This window comes from Falco biarmicus, chromosome 2 (assembly GCF_023638135.1).
Source record: "Falco biarmicus isolate bFalBia1 chromosome 2, bFalBia1.pri, whole genome shotgun sequence".
NCBI lineage: Eukaryota > Metazoa > Chordata > Aves > Falconiformes > Falconidae > Falco > Falco biarmicus.
Genome location: NC_079289.1, coordinates 22,070,901 through 22,096,759, shown reverse-complemented (window position 1 = coordinate 22,096,759; position 25,859 = coordinate 22,070,901). Strand labels below are relative to the sequence as shown.

At 44.2% G+C, this 25,859-nt stretch overlaps 1 protein-coding gene across 4 annotated transcripts in view; it reads left to right on the top strand.

Annotated features, from left to right (window-relative positions):
* Positions 1–20,925, top strand: part of ATP8A2 (ATPase phospholipid transporting 8A2) — a 349,988-nt gene extending 329,063 nt beyond the window's left edge. For all 4 annotated transcript variants that reach the window (XM_056328949.1, XM_056328950.1, XM_056328951.1 and 1 more), the window contains 2 exons: positions 5,138–5,229; positions 13,542–20,925. In XM_056328949.1, the coding sequence (XP_056184924.1) occupies positions 5,138–5,229; positions 13,542–13,639 (190 nt within the window). In that variant the 3' untranslated portion in view covers positions 13,640–20,925. The remainder of the gene's footprint in view (positions 1–5,137; positions 5,230–13,541) is intronic.
* Positions 20,926–25,859: the final 4,934 nt, after the last annotated feature.

Sequence of the window (25,859 nt, the reverse complement as noted above, 5' to 3'; positions counted from 1 at the left end):
AGAAACTTCCTGGTCTTTTACCTTGTGTTTTAGCCACACTATATATTTTGCAAACAACATTTTCTTCTCCCCTCCCTCCCTCCCTCTATGCTGTCGCAGCGTGAGAACAACACGTTGCAAGTTGTTTCTTCCAACAGGAGAGGAATGCAGGCCAGCCAGGGCTTCTCAGGCAGCAACATGTTTAACAGAGTGTGTGACAGTAGAAGGAAAGAGGCTGAACAAGGGTTTGTCTGCTGCTCCATTTGAAAATGCATATGGGCAAGGAGGGAAGTTTAGGAGTTAAGGGCAGAATTTCAGCCTATACTTTGGAGAGTTTTTTTTTTAAACTAAGCTGTGCAATGATTTACCTGCTGCTAAATGCTGTGGCAGCCCTGGACAATAGGATGACGGTGACAGTGCACCTGTGGGCAGTAGGGCGTGGGGGTTCATAGCTGTTCAGATGACAGGAAAAACAGCTGCATGCTTGCTTACCTATGGACGTACATACTGTGCTTGCCCTCTGGGCTTACCCATGGACGCTGGGTATCTTGCAGTGAAGAGCCATGCTTCTGCCACAGGTTCTTTGGATTTTTTAAGGCAGAGGGATAGCAGCTGGGATATGTGCTGTTGTGTTTTATTTGTGTCATCTTTAGCAAGCCTGGTAAGGCTTCACTGGTTACCTCAGTTCTTCCTTCTAGAAACTAGAAAAACAGAAAACCAAATCATTTGTATATGTGTGTATCTGACTGAATTCTGAATAATCCAGAAGGGCAGGGAGTTAAACCCAATGGTAACTAAGTGTCTTTGCCCATTTGGAGCGCCAGTGCGCTCTGTCTCCTCTAGTAACTCGTAACAACACACAAACGCATTTCTTAAGAGTTCAGCTCTTGTGAGAGAAGGGGGAGGGGGCTGAATTTTTTTTTTTAACTGGGATATGTGTGTGTTTTCTCAGGGAAGATCCAATTTTAAGAGACACCTGCATCCACTTTAACCTTTCCTTTTTTGTGAGCCCTGCTTTTGCCACCAGCCAATTAGTGGACTCCGGAGGACGTTCTGGGTCAAGCTATACCAAGTACGGCAAATCCTCATTAACGCTAATTAGTGCTCAGTAGATTAATTGGTGGCGAAGCTCATCTTTTTTTAATTACTTGAGCAAATGAGACAGCGGGACCTTGTGGTCAGCTTTGAATTATTCTGTTTGTTTTGATGCACCTCATTTGAATGTGTAAAGCCAGATGCTTGTTGCCTAGATTTAAGGGCTGTTTGTTTTTGTAAAGGATGAGAAGAGAACACAGAAAAATAAAATTAAGGTCTCTGTTGACACCTTAGAGCAATTCCAATATGAAAATGGAAGAGTCATTTTATTTGTGGAATGGAAAATATTCTTATTAAATAACATGTTGCCTTTAGTTTACCTTTTGATTTGTCATTCACTTAATTCATGAAATGTTGTTAGCACAGACTTCCAGGCAGACAGAAATCATCTTGACCCTCTGAGGAAGCCATTGCAAAGGTATTTCTGGCCCAAGGTATTTTTCATTATCGATAGTAATGAATCTGGTTTTAGATGACTTGAGTAATAATGACTTGGTAAATTATTTTTGTAGTAACCCTCAGAATTGGGATGTTTTAAAATAGTTTTTGTTCTAATCTCTGATTTGTTTTGTTTAGTTCAAAGAGTTTCGCCTGTCCTTTGTCCTTCATATAATTACAGATAGATGGTGTCTCTCCCTCACCCCTTCTGAGGTCACGAACTAACCAACTTAAGCATATTTCACTGTCACTTTCCACGTCACTGATTCCCATAAAGATGTCTGAGTTTGTGATTTCTTCCATTTTAACACCATTTTTGAGGTCCCGAGTATGAACATAACTATATCCAATACTCAAGAGTACAATCTCATGTTCTCTTATTCTTTTGCTTCAGTGCATCTTAAGATGCACATCCTTATGTCCCGTGGGAGGACTTAAGCACTGGCTCTGAGTGACTGGAAAGCAGAATTAACACTTAAAATCACGGCTAATACTTAGGGTTGATTTACAAGCAATGTTTCTGTGAGGAAGGCTTAACCTGGTGCCTCGGGGTCTGATGTCATCCTTTGTTTTGCATCAAAGTGTGAGGGAGACTGAGAAGTCTTCTCTTTGTTATCTGTTGGTAGCAGACCAAAACTTTGTTGGAAAGCAGGGACTCATTATCAGTGCAAATACTTCAGTTAAGAAACCCACTTAACTTCACTTTCCTTTCAGGGCTTGTATTGGGTGGTCTAATATCTGTTAATAAATCGCTCATCCATTTCAGAAGAGCTGTGTTACATTTACCTCTATGGATTAAGAGCTCATTTTATAGTACTTGACCGGTGGTGACTTGCAGCCGATTTAGTCATCCCTTTCACTTAAACCACAAATGATCTAATTCTTCTGTGAGTTTTTCTTTTTCTGCACAGGTACGATCTAATACAATTACCCAAATAAGAAAGTCAGGTGTGACTTCAGTTTTGAAATAGCTGATTATAATTAGTGATATCAAAGATAGTCTAGCTTTGGTTTCCTTGGAGCTGCAATGCATCACTTCTGTTTGGAAGTCCCTTGACAGCACTTTCCTCCACACATTACATGTAGAAGCCCGAGGAGCTCACCATTATTGGCCTGTAGCAGATGCCATCCTGCACTTCTGTTGCGGTGTGGTAGATAGGCAGATGAAGAATTTGGTCCTCATGCCTTTTGCTGCTGTGGTGCTTGGTTGGCGGCCAGAGTTAAACCATGACACGCGGTTAATTCCTTTATTAGTGTAAGAATTTTACAGCACATGTTGCTTAGAACAAATATTTTTTGATCAGATTAAGATTCCTTTTTAAGCTGTCTATCCAAAACCACCCTCCAGTTCTCCTGCTGAGATGGGAAAGACTCTACATTTATGTTCTTCACCTGCAGAAGATGAACAAGTCTTCCACTTCTGTCATTCACAGGACAGCGGTAGATTCAGTGTTTCACTGCACTTACTGGTCAGTGGACTTACAAGTTACCTAGCAGTCCTCCGTGGTCCGGGGGAGGTTGCACAGTGCAGCATTGATAGTTTGCACATGCACTGGCAATGCTTGATTCTGCAGGCTGACAACTTTGTAAGCCTGTTAAAGGTTAGAGAAATGTCATCTCTTGCTTTGTTCCTGCCATACCCTTACCTGGTGATTCTTCGTAGTACATGCTTTCCGTTATGCTGCCTGTTTTGAGCAGTTAGAGATTTCTTTGTGTATGTACTTGATTTTCTTACAGTCAGCTGGTCTTCGGTTTTTTAACTAGTTGGATCTTTGAAGGTTTTTAGAAGCCTCCATGCTGTAACCCTGGTTTTAGTGGAAACCTGTGATCCTTTCTTCTTTTAATGCATGCAGATCTCATGAATCGAGAGCTCTTAAAGGTTGTTTGACGCTTTCACTCCCAATTGGTACCTATAGTTTTGCTTCCAAATCTGTTATCAACTTCTGTTTCATATGGAGGGAATACTCATTCAATGACTGCAGGCAAGGAAAGCAACCTGGTGTATCTGTTGCAGGTGTGATTCTGTGGTGCCAAGGGAAGAAGGGAAAGAGACCAAGTGTCTGAAAATGCTGACGGTTTGTCAAGTTTTTGAGGAGGGATCCATAGGCCGTACAGGGTTTTAGTTCTGAGCTTAGAGACCATAGGAAAAAGAGGAAGATTCCTCCCTTTCTTTTGTGGACAGCTCATTATGCACTACACAGAGGACTGAGTCTGGATATTACCCTAATGGACTATTAAGTGTAATACAAGCCTGCATGGCTGGATTACACATTATAGGTATCTCAGAGAGTCTTTGGTTACTTTCTTGTTTGAAGTTGGCAAACTGCTTCAGTGAAAGGGAGTTGTTTGTTTGAAGCTGTTGTAAGCTTGTTGACAGCAGCAGCTGTGCTTGCTGGGATTTCCATTCCATATACCAAATGTATGTGAATTTGTAATCTAATCCAAAAAAGATATCAATGTTGGCATTCAGATGTGTATCCATGTTTGCAGCGTAACCAGTGGAATTACTGCTGGTGAATAAAGATGGGAAGGAACAAACAGACTGTGAAAATGGAAACACAGTGTAGATGTAGTACAAATCGGGTAAAGACACTGCAAGGAGCTGCACTAGCAAACAGATCTGTCCTGTGCCCTGGCTTCATCTCAGTGTTAGGAATGAGGGTGAAATGGTAAAAATCAACCCTATCACAGAGGAACTTTGAACTAAAATAGACTTCACTGTATTTTTCAAAATAATCTGATGTATAAGTTATTTGAGGCTCCAGTGCAGTGAGATTTGGACACCTACATTATTTTTAAACCCCATTGAACTTAGTGGGACTTGTATATGTAATTATGTGCTTTGAAAGGCCAGGATCTTAGCCATCATTTGTTAATTCTGACCATAAAGTTCTTGATGAAATGAGTTGTGTTTTTAATAAAAATCAGCAGAGAATGTTTGTAATGATTTGTGTACGTATGTTTAATCTATTGTAAGCATACTGTATTTTTCCCCTTAAGGTTGTATTTTCACTTCCTGTAAGTTCAGTGATAATTTTGAGGCCTTTGACAGGAACTGTGTAAACCAAAGGAGTTTTTAATCAAAACCTGGATAGAAGGTTTTCTTTCCAGTACGGGAGGTGAAAATAAGGGTGTTCTCTAAAAGACAGAATTAACTATGGGTCCCACCTTCAGTTGCTCCCGGCCGTTTTGCAGGTGTGATAAAGCCTTTTACCATGTGCTAAGCCACAACGCTTTGCTCCTTCTCTCTAAGGCAGTTTGTGGGTGCCATGATTCATGTACATAGTACTACAGAGAAATCTCCTTTTTAATGTTCTGTATCACTTGAAATCAGGCTTCTGATATGGTTTGTAGTAATTTCTAGGCATTGGCCATTCAGAAGTCATGAGGTTAATATTAGAGATGGATTAACAAAAAGTAGACTTACACAAAGTGGCCTTAGAAAGGAGGAGTTTCCATTATTAGAGAGTTCTCTTGATAAAGAAAGAGAAAACTTATTCATGCTACAACCATCTTAAATACTGACGAAGTCACAGCTGCCAAGTATTTTAAATACAATTGACTTTTACCTTGAAGTTATCTGGTTACTCACTGTTGGGTTTTGTTTTTTTTTTCTCTCCCTCAGCGTGAACGAACGTGATCATTTGTTAAAAAGGCTTGGCAGGAAAACTCCTCCGAGCCTTTTCCGTGCTCATTCTGTCCAGCAAAGTGTATCACGTAAGTAGTGGATCACGTACGCATGTGGGTTTCACAGCAGTCAGTCCCAGATGAGTGAAGCAAAGGGTGATTATTTTTTAATTAAATTGTAGGTAGAGATAATCTAGTGTAGAGGCTGAGCTGCCAAGCAAGACACATAAATTTGGAAGTGGAATTAGTGTATTTGGCCCTAGGCAAGTGGAGCTCAAATGTGGATAATTCCCTAGGATCCAATCAACAGGTCTAAATGACAAAATCCCTATATGCAGTTTCTCTAAATGTAAAATCCTGATAGTCTCAAGAATACTGTAAAATCAAAAACATTGCAGGATAAAATAAATGTTGTGATAGAGCCTGGCTTAAATAGAAACAGTTTCTTTGTGAAAAGTTATATTACCTGCAGTTAGCTGATAACAGTGATGTTTCAGGGATGCCACTTAGGGGTTTTGTGTGTTTCTGATGAGGAAAGCCATGGCATGCAGAGCTGCTTCTCTCCTCTCCCTCTTTGTCCTCTGCTGGGAGAAGAAGAGCAACATCACACCTCACTACTGCTGCTATTTGGAATAAATTGCATTTCTTGTTGATGCAGAGGTTTTCCATTTATTCATCTTCCTAGAGGAACATGTGATAAGCCTTTATCTGCTGGACCTGATGTCTTTTGTCAATGTTAGATTATTTTTTATGTTGTGGAAGCTCTGTAGGCCAGATACACTGAAGGACCTTGCTGTCTCAAGGGACTAGGGACTCCAGTCAACCCTTTCTAGTGGTAAAATGCAGTCTCTCTTGTGTTTAAACTGGTAGTCAAAATATGCTCATTTTGCTAAAGAAAATAGCCCCCCAGCATGCAGTATTGCTGCACACAGGGCAAGGGACAGGCACTCAGGATTTGGGGTTTGTGTTGCTGTTGCAGAGAGAAGTGATACCTGAGTGTTTAGGAATCCCAGGGAAGTCAAATCTCATTGCTGGCTGTGTCATCTTCTGTAGCAGAGCTGTTGTGGTTTGGGCCACGGAAGCAGGACTGGGATTTGAGAACCCAAATGCCTGAGGCATTCCTATTTTCCATGGGGAATTTAACTAGGAGTGGGACAGTGACGGATCTGCTAGTCTTCATCCTTCACAGAGCTGTTGCAAGGCCATCACTGTCAAGTGATAGATGTGGGGCCTTTAGCGATCAATCCCATTGCTCCTGGGAAAAGAGGCCAGTGCCCAGAGCAGCTCCGTGGACCATGTGCTCCTGCCAGGACATAATCCTTTGTATCAAGGAGCCAGGGATGCTGGTGGCAGCACGGCTTTGGGCATGCGAACATGCTCTTTGAGGAGATTCCAAAGGCAATGATTGGCAGAAGAAATCCATAAAATGCGTTAAAAAATTGCTGTCACAGTAGTCTGCTGTGGAGACTTACCACAGTGCAGAAAGGAGATACACCAGTGGTAACTAGTCAGACTTCATATATGCTTTTAGTCTGATAAAACACATCATCACGTTGTTAATAGGTGAATAGTGATTGAGAAAGAAAAATGAGATCAAAATAAGCCCTAATGTGCATAGCCAGCTTCCCTATAAATGCAAATGATTAAGTGCTAAATGAGTCAAGACATGAACATAAATTTTGATTGTGAAGCTGTTAGGATTGAAAAACGCTTTTTATGGCATATCCATGACTCTTAAAACTTGTCATCTCTTGTCAAGTGTTATTTTCCAATATTGCATAGCTGCTATATGCACAAAGCCATGTGAAATCTAGGGAACATATGCGTGGTTTTCACAACCCTAAAGTCTACAACTGTTTACTAAATGCTAGAAGTCTTCAAAGCAAAGAGTTGATGAATAGGGCAGTAGCCTTGATGTGCTGGGCCAAGACCTTAAATCACGCTGCAAGCGCTGTGTTTGAAATCTTGAACTGTTTGTATGTTTCCATCAGGGCTCCAAGTTCCCAGCCTGTGAAGGCCACTTCTTCCAAAAACTGCTGGTGTGACTTCAATTCAGAATCTGACACTTGCATATAAAGCAGGAAAACAGTTTTTTTAGTTAGAGCTGACAAAAGCTTAACCAAATGAGTCCCAACAAGAAAGAAAAATTTCCTAGCACAGATTATAAAGATGCAGTACACTTTTGAGAGTCAGTTTATTTTTGACAACAACTGTTTCCATTTTTTTGGAGGATAAACAATGCCTAAATAGGTTTCCAATCACATGGAAAGGAGGAAAATTTCATAGTGGGGTGTCGGGCTACTACTAGTGGTCTGTGGTGGGAGGAAAAAGACAACCAAGGTAGGTCTGAATAGCCCCATATGAAAGGCAGAAGCTTAAGAAATTGTGTTTCCTTAGTTCTCTGATGGAGCCAGCCTGCCTCCAAAAGCATTGGCACAGCACAAGTCCGTCAGGCAGGATGCATGGCTGGGGTGCTCCCGTGAAGCACCAGGCTCTGGTGGATCCAGTCCCCAGGGTTGGTGGCAGAGCCACACAGCCAGTGCCATACTGGAGGGCCAGCCAGGGTTCATTTCTTAAATGAAACTGGCTCGGTGTTAAAAGTGTGTAAGACCTTCATGGCTGGTTTTTCTTGCTCTGGCTTTGTTTTTGTGTTCCTGAATCATACAGAGCTGTCAAAAACATGAAAGGAATCTATCTACTCGCTGTACTGTCAGAGATCATGTCGTTCCTTCCTACCAGTACAACTTCTGGGAAGCTTTCTGAAAACTTCGTGGTGGGTGGTGGGAAAAAAAAGGTTGGGTGGTAATGTCTTGAGACTTAAGTGGAAGAGTTGTAGATGGTTGTCAAGCCCATGTGCTAACATAAAACTATTTCAGTGTAATCTTGTAGGCAGCAGTGATGATGATGGCCTCTGGGTTTGATGTAGCTCCTGGTGAAGGTGCCCAGTGAGATCTGAATTTGCCTGTTGCCATCTGCTTTTTGAAGCCTCTTAAGAGTAAGCAGGAAATGCCACCAGGCTGCTCTCAGAGGTGTCTTTGGACCCTTCCCTTTAGTGTGCTGTGGGGCTCGCACTCGAGGGAGGAGCAATAATGACTCCCAAAAGCTCTCCCTCTCAGAGGGTTTGCTGGCAATGAGGTTTTCTCCAGGTGAGCTTTCTCCAGGTTTCCATCCAAGCTCATGTGTGTCTTTTTTTTTTTTTCCTGCCACAGTAGCATCTCCTTTAGACAAGCTCTGTAGATAGAAAAGATGGTTGTTGACCTTTCTTTTCCTCCTGCATGACTGACCTGTGTCACCTGTGCGCCAGAGCCTCAGCAGTAAGATGAGAAGGATGATGCTCCCCACTTGCTCAGGCACCCTCAGGCCTGTCAGTAAGGAAAGTCCCATAACGTCCCTCTAGTGCAGTTTCCCTCCTGTAATTCAGAATACCTCCTGACAGTGTTTAGTTGTCATTTGTCTCAGCATGCTCTTAAAAATAGAGCTGAATCCCACTCTCATTAAGCACTGCTCTGGCAAAACTCCCTCTGAAATGTGGAGAGGCATGCCTGAATGAGGATTACTGCACTTGGCCCAGATTTCCTATGCTAGCAAAGAAAATCCCTCTTCCATTGACAGAACATGGTGATTGCACAGAGTAAATCTGAACACAGAGTGTATGGTGTGCACCTTATTAATCAATTGAGAAAAAGCACCTGTCATCTGAGGTTTGTTTCACAGTATGGGGGCTGGGAAACGATAAATAATAATAACGTGTTCATGCTGAGGGCTCTAATCCCACCATTTATTCTCCACTAGCAGACACCTTCTTCCTTTCACTTTTCTGCTGATGCATTTTGATTTGAAAAACAACAGGGTAGTTACAGGAGATGCTTTTTAAACTCTTTCCTCTTATCTTGCCTGTGTTTGAAATACAGTATACATTCTGTATTTTTTGTGTTGCAATCTTTTAAAATCAACTTAAGGAAAAGGAATAATTAGTTTAGAATTGACGCTGTGGCATCTGGCTCCGTTTTCTACATGCAAATATGAGTAGGTTAGTATCTGGGACAAAAGAGATGGGACCATTTGTCAGGAATTCCTCGTGGGTCCTTTAGAAAACACAGGCATAGTTTATCACCAGAGAAATGAATTATTTCTGTAAGGATTAATCAAAATGTTAAAGATTTAAAGCAGCTCTCACTTTCCCAGGATAAGTGGAAGAGGGTTGCTGGAGAAGTCAAAGCTGAGTTAATATTTACTGTTTAATTGGTAAATATGAACTGCGACATCATATCAAATCTTCTGCAAAGTTGTGCAGAACCAGATGTTTGGCCTGAGAGAGAATCTGGTTGGCCAAGTGATGCCCTAACTTTGATTTTTAAGTCAGAGAGATTTTTGGTATCTAAGAAGCAACATTTCTAAAAAGAGATATTTTTTTTTCCCAAAAAAAACCCCAAACCACCCCACAACTCTCCCATCCCCCCCAAACCCTAAAGCTTAATTTTAGTGGATTTGAATCTGGGCATCTTTCTGCAAAGGTGAACAACATGATGGTAAAATGCATTTTATACTTTGGACTACACTAAGCCGTAATAACACTGCATGTATGAAATAGTGAAGTACTGCAGGAGGCAAGGTTTCTGACAGGCTTCCGGTAAGAGCTGCCACCTTGCTAGTTGGGTTAAACAAAACCTGGGACAGACAGTTCAGCTGTAACAGAGGTATGCAAGGAGTAGGAGGTCTCTAAAATAAATCCCTCAAGTGACTAAAACTGTATGCAGTCCTTCCATGAGCAGATTTTCTGGAATAAAAGGAGCATTCGGGACCCTTTCTGGTTTTGGAAGCTGTTGCATGTGAGTGGGCTGCTGAGCTTGCACAGTGTTACTGTCTGTGTTCAAGAGACAGGCATGGAGACATCTTCTCTAATTCAGCATTGGACAGACCAGAATAGTCATTGCAGTGAACAGAAAAAGTGTGTTAATTTAGAAACCTAACAGAAGACTAGATTCTGATCTACTAATAGAATAGCAAAGCTTTAAAAAAAAAAAACCAACAGGATGCTTTTAAAATTCAGTAGGTTGCCTGATAATATCTGGTACAAGTGAAACCTTAGATTTGATGAGAATAAGAATCTCCTGTTAACCAGGGAGCCCACTGACAGATATTGAGAAGTGTGCCTTTCCTCCATTAATGGGAAGTCTCCAAGGACAAAGGTCCTTCCTTCTGTGGCAGCCATGAGTGGGGTTGTGCCCAGAAAGCCCCAAAGAAACATGCTTCTTCTGTGGGCTGCCGCAGGAGAGCCGAACAATGAGGGCCTTGTTCCCACAGCAGGCTCATAGGTGTGGTTTGAAAGCTGGAGCTGGGGGAAAAAGTTCAAACTTCCGAAAAGTTCCCTAGTAACTGGCAGATGGAAACTTTCATTGTTTTTGGATGGGGTCTGAAAATAGTGAAAATGTAGAGCTGCTTGGGGAGTGTGGATGGGACTCGAAGCATTTGCAGCGGTCTGATTCCGCAAGGCACGGTCAGCTGCCTGAACAGCTTGAATTTAATTGTAATGTGAATAAAAAAAATGTAATATGAACTCATCTTCCTGTATAGAGATCAACAGGGAAAGTTTTACATAAACTACCAAATGTTGAGCTTCAATTAAGTAGGGCAGTGTGCAAGTGTGGGGTCGCAGCCTTTCCCATGATGTACATGGCCAAACCCTCATTGCTGATATTTCAGGATGGATCGAGAACATAAGGATGTATAGATACCCTTATGTGTATGGTATTCTTAACCATTTATGATCTTAGCCTGACAGTTGTTGCCATGTTAACGTGTTTTCTACTGGTGTGAGAGTGGTGAACGTATTTCTTTGGTTGCATTTTGCATCGGCTTCTCAAAGTGCTTGGGCTGCCTGGCTGTTCATTGGCCTGTGCTGGCACTGGGAACAAGCAGGTCACTGGGGCTGACGGGCTCCACACGCCCATGTGGGGTCAGTGCTGCGTTTGCAGTAGTTAGGACAGTTGAAGAATCCACTGCGCTGGATGATCTTACCGATCTTACCGGGTAGGTAAACACAGCAAAGCAGTCTTGATGCGGACCAGGTCACGGGGCATCGGCTTCAGTCGTTTAGGGCTTAAGCTTGCGGTCTTTGGCCAAGTTGACTCTCCATTGAGAATTTAGCCAAAAAAGCTAACGGCGTGCTGGCCCTTAGCAAGGAACAAACCCACTGGAGGTATTTAAGTGTGAATCTACCCTTTTCTTAAATGAAAGCCTGTTTTGTAAAGCATATTTCATTTGCAATTATCTAGCACGCACATACTTTTTTCCAAAAGACTGTGTGTTTGCATTTTGTGAATGTATTCTGTGAACCTTCAGCTGGAGGCAGGAAAAAATAACCTGCACCTCTGTAGCTGTATGTATATTGGCATGGAATTGCTAAAGGAAAATAAAATGGGATGGTGGGATGGTTGGTCACATAATAAAATCTCATACTGTCCTGCAATCCCTCCAAGAGGAAGATGTGACTGGAGTTAGTTCCGGATGACGTATTTCTGTTTGAAGCTACTCCGTTTGCTGGTGAAAAGATTTCCTACCATGCTTGTGATTCAGGTCAGCTAACCTGCTGATAGTGTGCTCTCCTGCTAAGGCAGCGTGTGTTCTGCCTTAAGCTCACATCTGCAACAAAGCCCCTGTGGTTTCAGAAGTGACGTGTACCTGCATTCTGTGAGAGAGGAGACTCTCCACATTAACTGAACAGTGGTCATCCCTGGTGTTGCAGAAGTCTCTTCCAGGCAGCTTACAGCTATGTAGGAATTGGTGATCTCCCTCCCTGTGCAGGCATCAGCTTGAGGAAAAGATGTAGGAGTGCTTGGGCATCTGTGCTTGGCTCACACGGACCCAGCTTGGTTGTCAAGGTGAAGGTTTAACGGTCCTTACTCGGGGGATACAATTCATCTCTGGGCTTCTCCTGGCTACCAGCATCAGTGACCTTCTTCAGAGTTGCATTCAGGCCCATGGGGAGCAAGTTCAGCCTACGCCAAGCTGCTGAGGGGCCTCACATCCCTTCTGCCTTAAGAGTGTGTTCAACCCTGTGTGCCTTTCTGTCACAGGGTCCCTTGTGTTGTGCTCCAGCCTTACCTGGCCTCGGTACCTGATCAGGGGCTGGAGGGGGGAGAGTATGCCTTGAGCCTGTTAAGGGATGACCCCTGAAAGACACTTGCTAGGTCTCTGGGTAGTAATTGGGACATCTGTCCTTGTCTGATGCTGTGTCTGTTGGCCAGGAGCGAATCTGGGGCAGGAGTTCAGAATTCACAAGCTCCTGCTTCCAGAGCTGCTCGAGGGAGATGGAGAGTTGCCCATGGAGAGTTAGCCATGGTATAATTTTGGGGTTTTCCCAGGCAGCGTTCACATCCGTGAACTCTTGCCTGCTTTCCTACTACACAGCACTGTGTGGTTCCGTATAGCCTGTGCCTTTCCCATTTTTCCGGTTTTGTAACTATGCTAATCTTAGCCCTTCTCCTTTCTGGTTACCCTTTTACACCTGAAAATCACCTTTCCTTGGTGTCACAAAGTCTGTTGTCCCTTGCTATAGTTTTCTGTTCAGAATTTTCTGTAGGGTTATGTCTGCTTTAGATATTGTTTGGTGTTTCACTGTGGTGACCTATTAGCTTTTGCGACTTTTATAGTAATGCAGTGTTTCGCAGATTGTCAGAAATGTCACCTTCCTTGTCCACAAGACTTTAAAAGAAATCAGACACCTGGCTAATTTCATGAGAGTAATTTTTAGGGAGACGTAAGGATCGTGCTAGCTAGCAGAATTAACTTGAGCAAAATCAAGATCTCCAGAACATGTTAAATTCTGCTTTATTCAAAATACGGGTGACCGGCCAAGAGAATCTAGAGTTTCTCTGTGTGATTTGTCAGATGCCACCTGGAAACTTGTAGAAAAAAAATTCCTGAATGGAGTTAAGAGGAAGGTGTGACTCAGATCCAGTTGTGGTCTAGACATTTCCATGTTCCTCCAGGGAAACTGCTGATATCAAGCAGACTATAGAGGAGTCGAGCCAAAAAGCAAATCTCTACCTGTATGCTGTCTTTCAAGAAGCTGTGCCGCTATGGGGTACGCATGGTGTCCAAATCTGTAGTTTATTAATCAGATGAACTTGGAGGGATATGTTGACTCTGAACCCGACACCGGCCTGGGGAGGGGAGCAGCAGACAGAGCGGGCAGCGGGCATCCTTTCTGTGCCACCTGGGCAACGTAGTGCACAGCTGTAAATGTCAGAAGCGTAGCACAGACATGAAGATCGTTGCGGTCTGTCATGTAACTTTTTAGTGATGTCTAAAACTAAATGTCTGAAAAATGGGCTATGCCCTTGAGCTGGACTCCAGTGATTGATTTATTTTTTTTTTTTCTTCTTCCTTTGCTTTTTCAGATGGGTATGCATTTTCTCAAGAAGAACACGGTGTTGTTTCCCAGTCGCAAGTTGTTCGATCCTACGATACAACCAAAAGGAGAGCAGAAATAGAATAAATGGTTCTTTACTCGATGGGTGGTGGGAATAATGGGATTTGGATCAATGCATCCACTGTTAACACATTCTTGACTAGGGTTGGCAGCAGCAGCCAAAACACCAGAGAACTCATTTCTGTGGCCTTAGCCAACAAGTTTCTGTATTCTCCCTGCAAACCTTGAGTACGTATTGTGGGGGGAACATCATTGTTTGAATTCAGTTGCAAAGCTTTGCCTAAAGTTTTGTTTATGTTGTTATGAAGCCTTTGACTGTGCTATGTGAGGTGTGAAATTAGAAACAATGTTTTACCACTATTTAAAACATCAGCATAAGGTTGTTCTGGGAGAGAAGTAAAAAATTTATGTTCCATGAGAAATCGGCCTTTGCTTAATTGGAACGGGATGCTGAGATTTCCTGTTTTGTTACACGCAGACCAAGTGCACACGGCTGCATGCAGACCTTACTCCCCCTAATATTCACTGTTTACTAATTTGGCGGAAATTTTTAACAGACAATTCGGCATAACATTTTTGATTGCAACACTGTAGCTAAAAATGCTTATTTGCCTTTCTATGACAGAGTAACAGAAGATAGCGATGAATTACTTGGAATGTTTCTTGCCCTCTTATAGGACTTATTAATGCTCTATCTTAGCTTTCTAAAACCCAATAAAATAGCTTACAAAGCCAGGATGTGGAAGGCAGAGAGCTCAGCAGGGCAGCTGTCTTGAGTACATGGCATTGTGCACAAAGATGAACTCAAATAGGTGCCTCCTGGTAACTCTTCATGATGCATTTGGATGTGCACTTCAAACACAGCCTGATCCCATGATCCCATTCCCACTTTAAGAACAGAACAAAACAGTGAGAACTTAAAGGGTGCAAGCTTTTGCCAGATGTTGAGAAAGAAGATGTGCATCCACACAGGAGGCTGATACTGTAACCCTAAAGAAGCATTCCCCTGGCCAGTAGGACAGGTTTGCAAAGGGAAGTCAGGAAGGGTTTACACACATGCGTGCACCCACATGTACACAGACAGAGCTGGTCATTGTGAAGAGAAGACCTGCCGTTTGTTTGTTCAGTCAAACCAGTCCCTCTTCTAGATCTGATCCATCACCAGGCTTCCCAACACACTTGTACCTGTGAGCCCTGGAAGGAATGCTGGCTCCACGGTCTCACTGTGCCAGTGGGACAGACGTGCTTTTGCATAGATTGGAATTTTGAAAAAAAAACAAAAACTGGGGCATAAGTTAAAGCTGAAAGAGCTCTTAGAAAGCTTACGCTGTCCTCCAGACAAGTTCTATTAATTTTAGTCACCAAGCCATGTTTCTGAATCATATACAGTAAATACTGCTGTGTTTTAGCCAGGTTTCGTAGTTAATGTATATACTACATCTGTGCATTTAGAAAGTTGGCATTGTTTTTTGCCCTATTGACCATCATCCAGAACTTTTTATAGATTTAAAGATATCTGAAAGCAATTTCAATACGAATATTTATGTTCATCAAGGAAAAGAAAAATGCCAGCCTGGCCCACCGGCTTAATCTTCCTTAAGGGTTGCAAGTAAATGCCAGCACTCAAGTGTTACAGTTCAATTCCCAACGCCACCTCAGAGGCTCAGTCCCCTTCCGTGTTAAAAACCAAATTTTGCTCCTGCAGCACCAGGCAGGATTGCTCTTGGATTAGGCTGATGGCACAGAGGGAGAAGTCATCACCTTCTTTCTGCAGCGCTAATGAGACAATTATGCAATAAGCGAAACATGCAAATAATTTTGCCATAGGCATGAATGTCAAGGGGCCAAGTGTGGGTGTATGTGTTTTCTGGGAGACAAATTTTGTTTAAAGGCACAAATACTGGTGCAGAGAATAAATGAGGGGAGGGTAAACCTGATCCCAGGAGCTTTTAAATCTTAATGCTGATCGAACCTGTTAAACACTTTCTTTTATTTAGAAACAAAATCTGTTTAGGAAATGTGTGGTGTAAGCCTGTCCTCAAAACTGCTAACCGTTCCTTCCTTTTGTAACAACACAAGGAAAATTAACTTCCCACTGAGACAAAGTGAGATCAGCTTAGTCTTTGTACTCTAAGCCACACACTAAACGTTGGTATGTAAACAATTTGGAGGCTTTTCATGAGGATACAGAACAAAACTTTTTAAAACCTCTGGATAATGAAGAAGGGCAAGTAAATGTGTTGAGCGGAGAATAGAAACAATCCCGGAGTCTTTCCTGTTCTTAACTTAGCGCAACAAAATTTTACAAAACATAATGAGAGATGCTGGGGAGGAGCAGCTGTCATCTAATGTAATTTATTTTATTAGTGCAGACTATGGGCTGTATCATTTTGACCTCTCTGTAAATTGAGGTCAGTGTGTGTCACAAACACAAACCCTCCCTAGAGTGAATGGTGGCTTAGATCGAGGTATGTGTGTTGGTTGTCAGCTCAATGGGAATTACACATGGGGTTTGTCACAGGGCTATACAGTATGTGACACTGGGGGCTAGTGGGTCAGACTTTATCATCACTGTAAGGCCTTAATCTCTAGCAGAGTTAATCCTGTAGAGCCCACCCAGGTCAAGACCTGGCATTCTTCTTGTTCTTTGGAGTCATTACAGGAATTAATGTATTGTAATATGCTGTAGCCTGACTGTTGGAGTTGCTTGTCTTGGTGAGCAATGATGAGGTGTATTCCAGTGGTGTGTTAGCAAAAGGAGAATGGCAGCTGCTCTGCATCAACAGAATTCTTTGTTCATTAACGCAAATGCATGTAGCAGTAACAGCAGCCTTTGAAAGCGCTATGTGAAAGTGTTATCAACTAGACAGGGTATTGGAGCAGAAAGAATGGGAGATTTCTGCTTGATTATCCAGACTTAACTGCCTAGCGCTGGGCAGAAAAGTGGTTCTTGGGCAGCTCTCTGCACTGACCAAAGTGAGGGTGGGTGGGGGGTTGGATATTCAGAAGGAAGTGGTGATTTTCCTGAATTAAACCTGGATCTGGTTGCTTCTTTTTGTAATGCCATAATTGCTGCTTTGCATAGAAGCTGTTCCTTTAACAATTGCCTAGTAGCAAATTAAAGCTGGTGAGCTGGAGCCCGAGGTGAGCACTGCTGAGAAGTCTGCTGACATTTTCTTTTCTTTAACAGGGCTTCAGGTCTTGCTGTAGGGAGCTAGCAATGGAAGTCAGTAATAACTTGTCAAGGAGAAATGGTGAATAACCAATACAAGTATCTGAGTCAGACTAAGCAGCTAACGTATCTAAGAGCGTGTGTGGAGTTAACGTGAACTATATGGGCTGTAAATTAAGATAACAGTCAAGCCTCACTGATGTGCACTTCACTAGACCACGTGGCTCTTAGTGCACACCAGAAATGTGCAGTGTCTTCCCCTGCCTCAGCCAGCAAATAGATGCTGCGGAGAAGTCTCGTGTTACCAAGATCACATTGTTTTTACAGCATATACTGGATTGTGTTTGCTGGGAGACAGTCAGTGTCCATAAATAAAGAGGAAAAGCTCAGGTGAACCAGAATAAGTGAAATGCAGGGACCTGGTGTGCCACTTGGTCCTCTGTGGACAGCCCCACGAGCTGGAGAGGCCTATGGTCCTCACGCTGTCCCTGTCCTGCAGGCTTATTTTGTCCTTTGGGGCTAACTCACCAAATCTGCTGTTTTGCATTGCCTCTAGTCATCAGTGCAGGCTAGTGATACCCTATTTACATTCTTCCTTGGTTTTATAAATGATGACTTAATTGCATTTTTTAAATACTCTGAGGACTCTACTTTTGCTGTTCTGCCTCACAGCTGAAGCTTGAAGCAGAGCAGCCCTTGAGTGGGTGTTCGCTGCTGAGAAGCAATTCGGATTTGTCAGATTTCTCCCTAGTTTTAAGGCACTGAGGGTATTTTACCTTAATTTTTGGATCATCGCACAGTATGAATGCCTTAAACTTCGGCCAGTTTGCAGGGAGAGCTCTTTGTGTCTTTTTGAGTCTAACAACAAACGGTGAGATGGGTTGGAGGAGAATTTGGCTGTGTCTGTGCTGTACCCCAATGCATCTGGGTAGCAGTTTCCTTCTGAAATGTAGCACTGACCATGTATGTTCCTCAGTCTCCAGACAGCTGGGCTCGTTCTGTCCTATGTGGAAGGACCCTTGTACTCATCTCTTCCTGAGTTTGTCTGTATTGCAGCTCCACAGCTCCTCAAGGATGCTGAGCACTAAGCAGATCAAGACCCTCTTCCGTACCTTGTACCTGCAAGGTCCCCTGGGCACAGCCCTGAGGCTGCCCCACAGGCAGCTGTTAGAGGCACAGCCAAAGTGCCTTTCAAATGGGGAGAGTTTTGAATTCAAATCCAGGTATTGTTACTAGCCGTAACTCCTGATAGTCACTGCAGGCGGTATAAAGAGGTATGGAAGAGATGTAGAGTCAGCAGGTTATGAACCTGATGACTGCACTTGTACACGGCCCATTCCCATCCCGCTGGTGATCCCTGTGTGAGCAGCTGTGTCACTTGGCGAGTGAGTGAACAGGCAGCGACGCTTCTCCTTAGCGTGTTGCTTGTTTGCAGCCATGTCACTCTGCCTCAGAAGCCCTCTGTGCAGGAGCTCTGTTCCAGATCCTGCTCCGAAGGGCAGATCTCTAGCCATGCTGAGAGAGGCAGCCCCAGGGAGCTCCCGTTCCATGGCATGGTGGCATGGTTGTCTTCCTATCATGGACAATGCCTGGTGGGACTCTGCCAGCAGCAGCACGGGTAAAACAAGCTCCTTCAGAAGCACGGGCCCTGCTTCCTTGGAAATGACCTGCTAGTGCTGCTGAGGCCGGGCCTTGGACGTGAGCTGCGCATTCAGACAGGTGCTGTCTTCCCGGAGCTAGTTCTTCCTGGTGCTGAGCTTTCTGGGTTGACTGCAAGCAACTCCTGTTAGAACAGCGAAACACTCTTTTACCCACTTTCTGTACCATACATGAAAGACTTGGTGCTTTATTTGGTGAAGCCATACATTTTGATTTAAATGTGTTTTGTTTTGGTTTTTTAGAGCTTTTTTCTATATGGGGCTGGGGCAAGTCTCCTCAGTTTGATTACACAGTTAAACCAGCCCTGTTCCCATTTCATGTTCCCTAGTCTTATAATCTTGCTTACACTGACTTCTTAGACCTGAATAGCTCCAGGAGGGGGGGAGAGTTCAGATCCACTTACCTGAAAGCTTCGTTATCCTCCAGACACCAAAGAAAGCCTCTACTACCTTTCAGTGTTTGTGACCAGAGCTGTGTGTCTGGAGTAAGGCCACAGGACGGGTCGGTACGCTAAATGACAATACAATATATCCATATGGGTACGGAGAATAACTTTTTCCATACCTTTTCCATGCATAGCAGCAAAATTAATGGAGGCTTTGAGCCTTGCTGGCAAACAGAAACCAGAAGGTGCCCTGTGCCGCTTGGCCACACAAGCGAATCCCAAAGGTGGTGGCTTCCCGGTGACCTGCGGGAAGCTCAGACAGCTTGGCTGGGTTTATCTGGCCAGGAACGTGCTCCTGGATGGGCTGTCTGGAGGGGTGAAAGAACTGCGGAACGAAATAGCTTGGCCAAGACCGCTGCTGCTGTCAGAGGGGAGGGAGGGGAGGGATTCCTCGGGCTTCCCTGAGGAGCTGTGATGGAGCTTACTTCTCTGCTTCCTTCCTGCGGCTCTGGGAAGGGAGGAAGAGAGCTGTGTGTGTGCCTGCGGAGCTCCGTTACCTCCTGAAGCTGAGCTTTCTCTGGCGTCAAGCTGAGTCATGGGCTCGGAGAAAGGGAACGCGTCCCTGCCAGAAGCCCCCCTGCTTAGCGTCCTTTGGCACTAGCAGGTTGTTTCCTGGCTTATGGCAGATTGCTAAATTGTTTATGGGCTGCTGTTTGCCTCACGGACACTTAGGAATTGAGCACCGAAATTTATTTCAGTCCTGATGGGGAATATCATTCAGGGAGAGTTAATGGGACTTCTTAGGTGTTGCTCCTGGGCAGGTTCCTGTTCCATAGGCCATTGTTTATCTGGGGACCTGGGTCTTTTTGTGATAGAGTGTGAAGCCTAGGGGTTGTTTCATTTGGATTTCTGGCCTGCTTATTTGTGGTGTGGTCGGAAGGTAAAATAGCTGAGTGCTGGTGTTTCTCTAAAGCCTTCCTTTATGCATGGAAAAGGTGAGGCAAGTTCTCCTGGAGTCTGCCACGAGGGGATTGTTCTCCCTCAGTGTCTCTGTAGCTACTACAGAGAAATAGAAGTGAGTAAATGACAAATTCTATGTGGGCAAGTCCAGCTCTGGGCAGTCATGCAGGAGTTTAATGATGAAGAAAAGTAATACATTGCCAAACTGTCACTGCGTAGCCGGGAGGTCAGCACCCTTGTAATTACGGAGTGATGAAGCCAAGGGGAAAAGCCAACATTAACAGAAAGACGTGATTGTTTTAAATTCTGACTACCTTACTGGGTGGCTTCCCTGCGAAGATGTTCCAGATGTTGTCTTGGCATAAATTAATCAATTTCAAAACATCCGCACGGTTTCTTAGAAAACACAGAATTTAGCAGGCAGTGCATATGCTCCCCTCTGCCCTGCTGGTTGATATTTTCATTCACGAAAGGGAAGCAAGCACTTGCTCTTCTTGTTGTCAAGAGCTCATGGACTAGAAAGTTGCTGAAAGTTGCTTCTCAACACCCCCCCCCCCCCCCTTTTTTTTTTTTTTTTAAAAAAAAAGGGGGGGCTCCAGATATAAAGCAGTGAGGCAGCCAAGCCCTCTGGGACTGTGTGTGCATGTGTGTGTTGGAAGAGTCGTCTGACTTGAAAACCTCCCCCTGTCCCTCCTCCTGCCCCTGAAGTGCAGCCCATTGCGCTGGGAGGTCAAGTATTCAGCAGCTTCAGTGACAGGATCTTTAACAGCATCTTTTTCATCAGCGAGCCAAGTCATGTGCCCGCTTGTCTGTCATATCTGTACTCAAATCGCTTAAATATTGTTTCAGATGGGGAGGTTTTAATCTGGGTATGCAGAGAGGAGTAATGCTGTGGGGGGATGTTTAATTGGCTCCCAGCAGAGCAGCAGGGGTGCGTGGGTTTTTTCCTGTAGAAGTGTTACCATTTTCAGGTCCTATTAATGTCCTCTGGTAGTTTAAATACAGCATCGCATTACAGTGGAGTTTGTTTCCCTCCCAGACTGAATACAAATGAAGGTCATTTACTTGTATTTTTAGAAGGTTCAGAAAACTTAGAAAATTTGTAGCTTTGAACAGCATTGTTGACTGATGTATGTCTGCAGAAAAGTATTTCCAATAAACCTTTTATTAAAGCAATCCAGTGGACCAAGGCTTGTTTGTTTTATCCCCCCCACTAGTTTTGTAGCAAGCGTTCAATGTTAAATGCATTTGAGGTTTAGCCTGCAAAGCTGGTGGGTGGATTGTTTTTATTTTTTCATGACCTTTTGGGTGTGTTTTAAGGGCCTGTTAATGCCAAGAACAAGGCTCAGATTCCTTTAGTAGCTCTCAAATAAGGCCCCAAACGCAAGGCTAGTACGGCAAAATAAGAACAGTGCTGGTGAGCTTACAGTAGGGACCTGATATTTGAATAGCATCTCGGGGATGGGGAGAAACTATTTTTTTTTATATAAACTAGATGGACAGATATTCTTCTACAAATGGTATATCTGATCTCAGCAAGGCTTCACCAAAATAAACCTTGGAAGGAAATCTTTTGTCCTGGTTAAGTCACGTAGACACAGCAGGGGAAGATTAAGCCCTAAAATCTTTGCTCCCTTCTTGCAGCTAAATTTGAAAGAGGCTTTTTTTAACCCTGGGCCTGCGGGCGCTTGTGTTCGCGGGGGGTGAGCGGTCTGACGGTGCATCGAGATGTGAGGTGTTGCAAAGACCATGAGAGATGTCTTTCTGCAAACAATCCTGAGTGCAGGGCCAGGATCTCTCCTGCTTTTGCCTGATCAGGAATATCACGTCCACTTTCCGCTGATGGTGCTGAGCGGACGCTGCTGAGCTCACTTGCGTTGCCTCACCTGGAGAAGCATCTCTCAAGCTCACTTGCCTCAAGCAAGACTGACAGCGTGAAGCACCGCTCAAAGGCTCTCGTGTCGCCAGTAGCTGTGCATCCATATGCTCTGGGGGACATGTGCTGTGATCCTCTCTGCTACAATATGTTCGTTTCATTTAACGAGTATTTTTTCATAGCGAGCTGTGAACCACCTTGTCCTTCATGCTGGACCTGCCGGGAAGCTGGAGGGTGGCACACTGGAGAGCCTCAGCAGCTCGGTCTTACAGCTGGGCTCAGGGCACAGCCAACTCGAGGCAACAGCATCATCCTTCCTAAGAAAAACCATCGCATGTGCACCGAGTCAGGAGTGATACTGAGCCACAGCTGAAGTTAAATTTTCAGAGATTGGCCTTACTCAATTTTTGGTAACCATGGGGAACACACTTTATAACAGCCCTACAGAAAGTAAAAGTGTATGAGCTCTAACAAAGAGATCTTTTTGTTGCAAATATTATTAGATGCTGGAATTAAACATTTTATCAGGAACTAAATGCATATTTATATATAGTCTGGCTAGAACTTTTCCTCCTTAGGGTGCTATAACTTGATGAAAGTTTTTTTTTCTTTATAGATTGCCAACAGAACCGCTTTTAAGAGCATAGAGAGACTTTTCTAAAACAACAAATTACTTCTGGATTTTTTAAATTGGGAAACAAAAAAGGAGGTGTAGGCCAACTTTCCCCTTTTCCCTTTACGAGTCATCGCTTAAGCACACTTCAAAACACTTTTATCCCAGAAGCCAGACCTAGTACCTGCTTTTCCTTTGCAGAGAAATAAAAAGTGAGCGATGACCTTGTTTATCCCTGTTGTGCTGCGGTAAACGCCTGCTCCTTCCCTGGGCCTCCGTAGCAGCAGTCTAGCCCGCAAGCGTGTAGCAGCAGGAACTTCGCTGTATGTAAAACTGCTTGCACATCTGGGCAATCAATTATGCCAAAGGAAAATTGATGATAAACTTGAATGAGCTTCGTTCAGTTGGTGGTGGGAGAACTTGATGCGTAGCTGACTGCTGCCTGCACTGTTGTTTCTTGCACAATGGGAAATGATTCTCAGAATTGTTAAATATAATGGATTGCTGCTTAAACCCCTTATTAGACACATTAGTTGACTAATCACCTCAGAGACTTTCCCTCTAACAGTTTGACAGGCAAGACTGTGAGAGCGTCTCATGCTCATGTCCCAGAGCCAAATATTTGCTGGAGCAGCTGTTAAGTCCGTTGCCGGCAGACTTCGGTGCCTCATACCAGACCAAAGGAGAATCAAAGTCCCTAAACCCGTAGATTAATGCTCAAGTCTGAAATGGGAGCATTAAAAAATAAAAGTGTAACTGAGAAAGGTCTGGTTGAGGAATGTTAAGCAGGAAGATTTCAGAAACATAATCCCTTTCTGCGAGCGCGGGCTGCGGCAGTACCCAGCCACCTAGCACAGCCCTTCCTCCAGCACAGCCCTGTGTCTCTTCCAGCTCCCCCAGCATGTGGGGTGCAGCAGGTAGGTCCCCTGAAACTTGGAAGGAGTAGTGGGTATCCTCTTGTTTCCTCCTTGGCAGGAATGTGGGGATGCAGAGAAACGAGGCTTGAAACATCACTGAAAGCCACTGCTGGTTCTTGGGTGTCCATGCTGAGGAGGGAGCTCTAAGGGCAGGTGGTGAGCGGGCTGCCCAGGTGGGAATGGAGAGCCACGCTGGCCAGACCTGGCTGCCGTGGCCACACTCAGATGGGACACGTGCCATGAGGAAGCTTGGTAGGAGGGAGCTCATGTTGCATTTTGTGCCATGATTGATCTGATGGACCGTGGGGTGATGGTGGAAGAAGCGGTCCTGGTTCCCCTCTGCATTTCTCATGGTATCAGGTGCTGCCCCTGCGGGTGTCGTGTTGGAGCAGGAGGGGACACTGAGCTTGCTGAGTCACTTGAAGTGGGGCCTTGAGTGACGAAGCTACGAGTTTTCAAGTCGTATTGTATTGGCACTTAAATCCTACAGTTGAAGTGCTTGGGAGCCTCGGCTCTCACATCACCTTGTGTCTGATGGCTTGGCTGGCACTGACCTACAGCCTGATCACAAACATCCAGCACAGCTGTCACAGTAAAACAAGCAAGACTGGTTTGTTGGTCCTGATGGATGCTGTGGAGCTGGTGGTGCTTGCTGGTAACCAGTACAGGCAGCAGATACACCTCCTGGTCCCTCAGGAGAAAGAAAATGACTGGAAGAAAGGGGCTGTGGGATGGGTTGGGTTCGTACAGTGCACTGGTTTTGTAACCGTGCTGGTCCATCTCCCCGCTCCCTTTCTCCGTGTTGTGGAAGGAACTGCCTGCAAGCATGCTAGTACCGGCCTTTGTCTGGAAAAAAAATTTAATGTGGCCCTAGCGTCAGCTCTTTTGGATGTACCTGGTATCAGAGCTGGAACGGCATACCTGTATCGTACATGTTAATTAAATCTTGTATAATGACTTTACTTATTTACCTGTACATAGTAAAGGTAGCATTTTACCTTTTAAACCGAGAGCCTGATTCTGACTGGACAGTAGGTCTGCAGCAGTTGCTTTTGGTTTGCACCGATGTAAACCTGAGAATCACTTTTTCCCCTGTAGCAAGACATTTACAATCATGTGCAGACTGTCTGGTAAGTGAAGTCAATAGGATTCTTTCTCTAAAAAGCAAATATTGAGAGAATTAGCAGCTGCATAAGGTAATATTTACCATTCAGGTAATAAATCATGGCAGAGACTGCACAACACGCTCTCATCCTCGCCTTGGAGGAGCCGTGTCCTGTAATGGGTCAGGCTTGCTCTGGTCCGAGTGGCCGCAGCCCCATCGAGCTCCGGGAAGTTTGTGGCCCAGCTAAGCTCGCCTCCGTGCCCAGCAGCATCAGGCACTCTGCCAGACTGTCCTTGCCAACCTTCAAAGTACATTCCAAGCCTGACTGAAGGAAGTTACTCAATATCCTGGGAGGGAGATAGGTAAGTAATTTTATTTTATTACTGCGTTAACATTGCCATCTGACGTGATGTTCACTCGCCCCAGCTTAATAGCATTGATAGGATCCAAAGTGGTGCCTTCCTACTTTTTTGTTTTCAAGTTAACCTACAAAGACGTGTCAGCCTGGGCTGTGCCCTGAGCTGCTTTAGCATTAAACACAGTGAAGGCTTCATGCAAGGCAACTCATCTTTTGACTTAATGTTTTTCAGTTTGATGTATCATTGTTTGCCTTGATTTTGTTTGAGGTTTTCTGAAGGACTGATAACAGCAAACAAGGGATTGCTTACCTGAAAGTGAGGGGCTATCACGTTGAGAAGAAAGGATGTTATTTCTATTCTTTCATGAATATTTGAGGTTTTTCTTTTTGCTATTATGAGCCTAAATGGGTGAAAAGAGCCTATGACAGCAGACAAGATTCTGTTTTCAAGGTTTAAGGTGAGTTATCTTTCATATTTCCTGCCATACTGTTGACAGTGCAGACAAGATATGGAGACAGTGTCCGTGGAGAGCTGTGCATACCCACCAGGCCTTGCCCATGCAGAAGGTGACTGGGTTGTTACCTGTGTGGTTTCATCTCATCAGAAATAACCACCAAAATCAATAAATATTAAGAAAAAGTAAATTCACTTTCTTTTGTCAAAGCCAGTGAGCAGTACAGTGCTGGAGGCACATGCAATCTGAGAGCTGTGATTCCCATTACACTCCAGAGAGGCTTTTCTTCCCTCTTCTAATGAAAATCAGGGAGTAAGCGGATACTCAGCCTCTGAAACAACTAGCAACTTTTCGGCCATGCCTAGTGAAATGTTTGCCTACTTGCTCTCAGTATTTAGAAAACCAGGAAGGCATCACCTTTGATGTTGAATGGGCACATATCCTCCTAATTAAGCTGTGCCTTGTTAACCAGCTGCCCCCATCCAGCGCAGCTGCCCCCGTGAGAAGTCCAGCTTGGCAGCCGTGATGCCCGGCTCCCTGCAGGGCATAGGGCTGGCATTGGGGCAGGCAGGAGATGGAAGAGACACAAAACCCAGGGAAAACATCATGGACAAGCCAGCGTGGAGGAGCTGGAGAAGGTGAGAAGTGCAGGGTCATGAGCCAAGTGAAAAAAGCCTGGGGTCAGTGTGCTGAGATTCTCCGGATACAAAGAACAAATGAAGCCAAGCAAATACAACAGCATTTCTGTGGGCGAATTACAAGATGATAAGTGTTGTGACCAAAAGG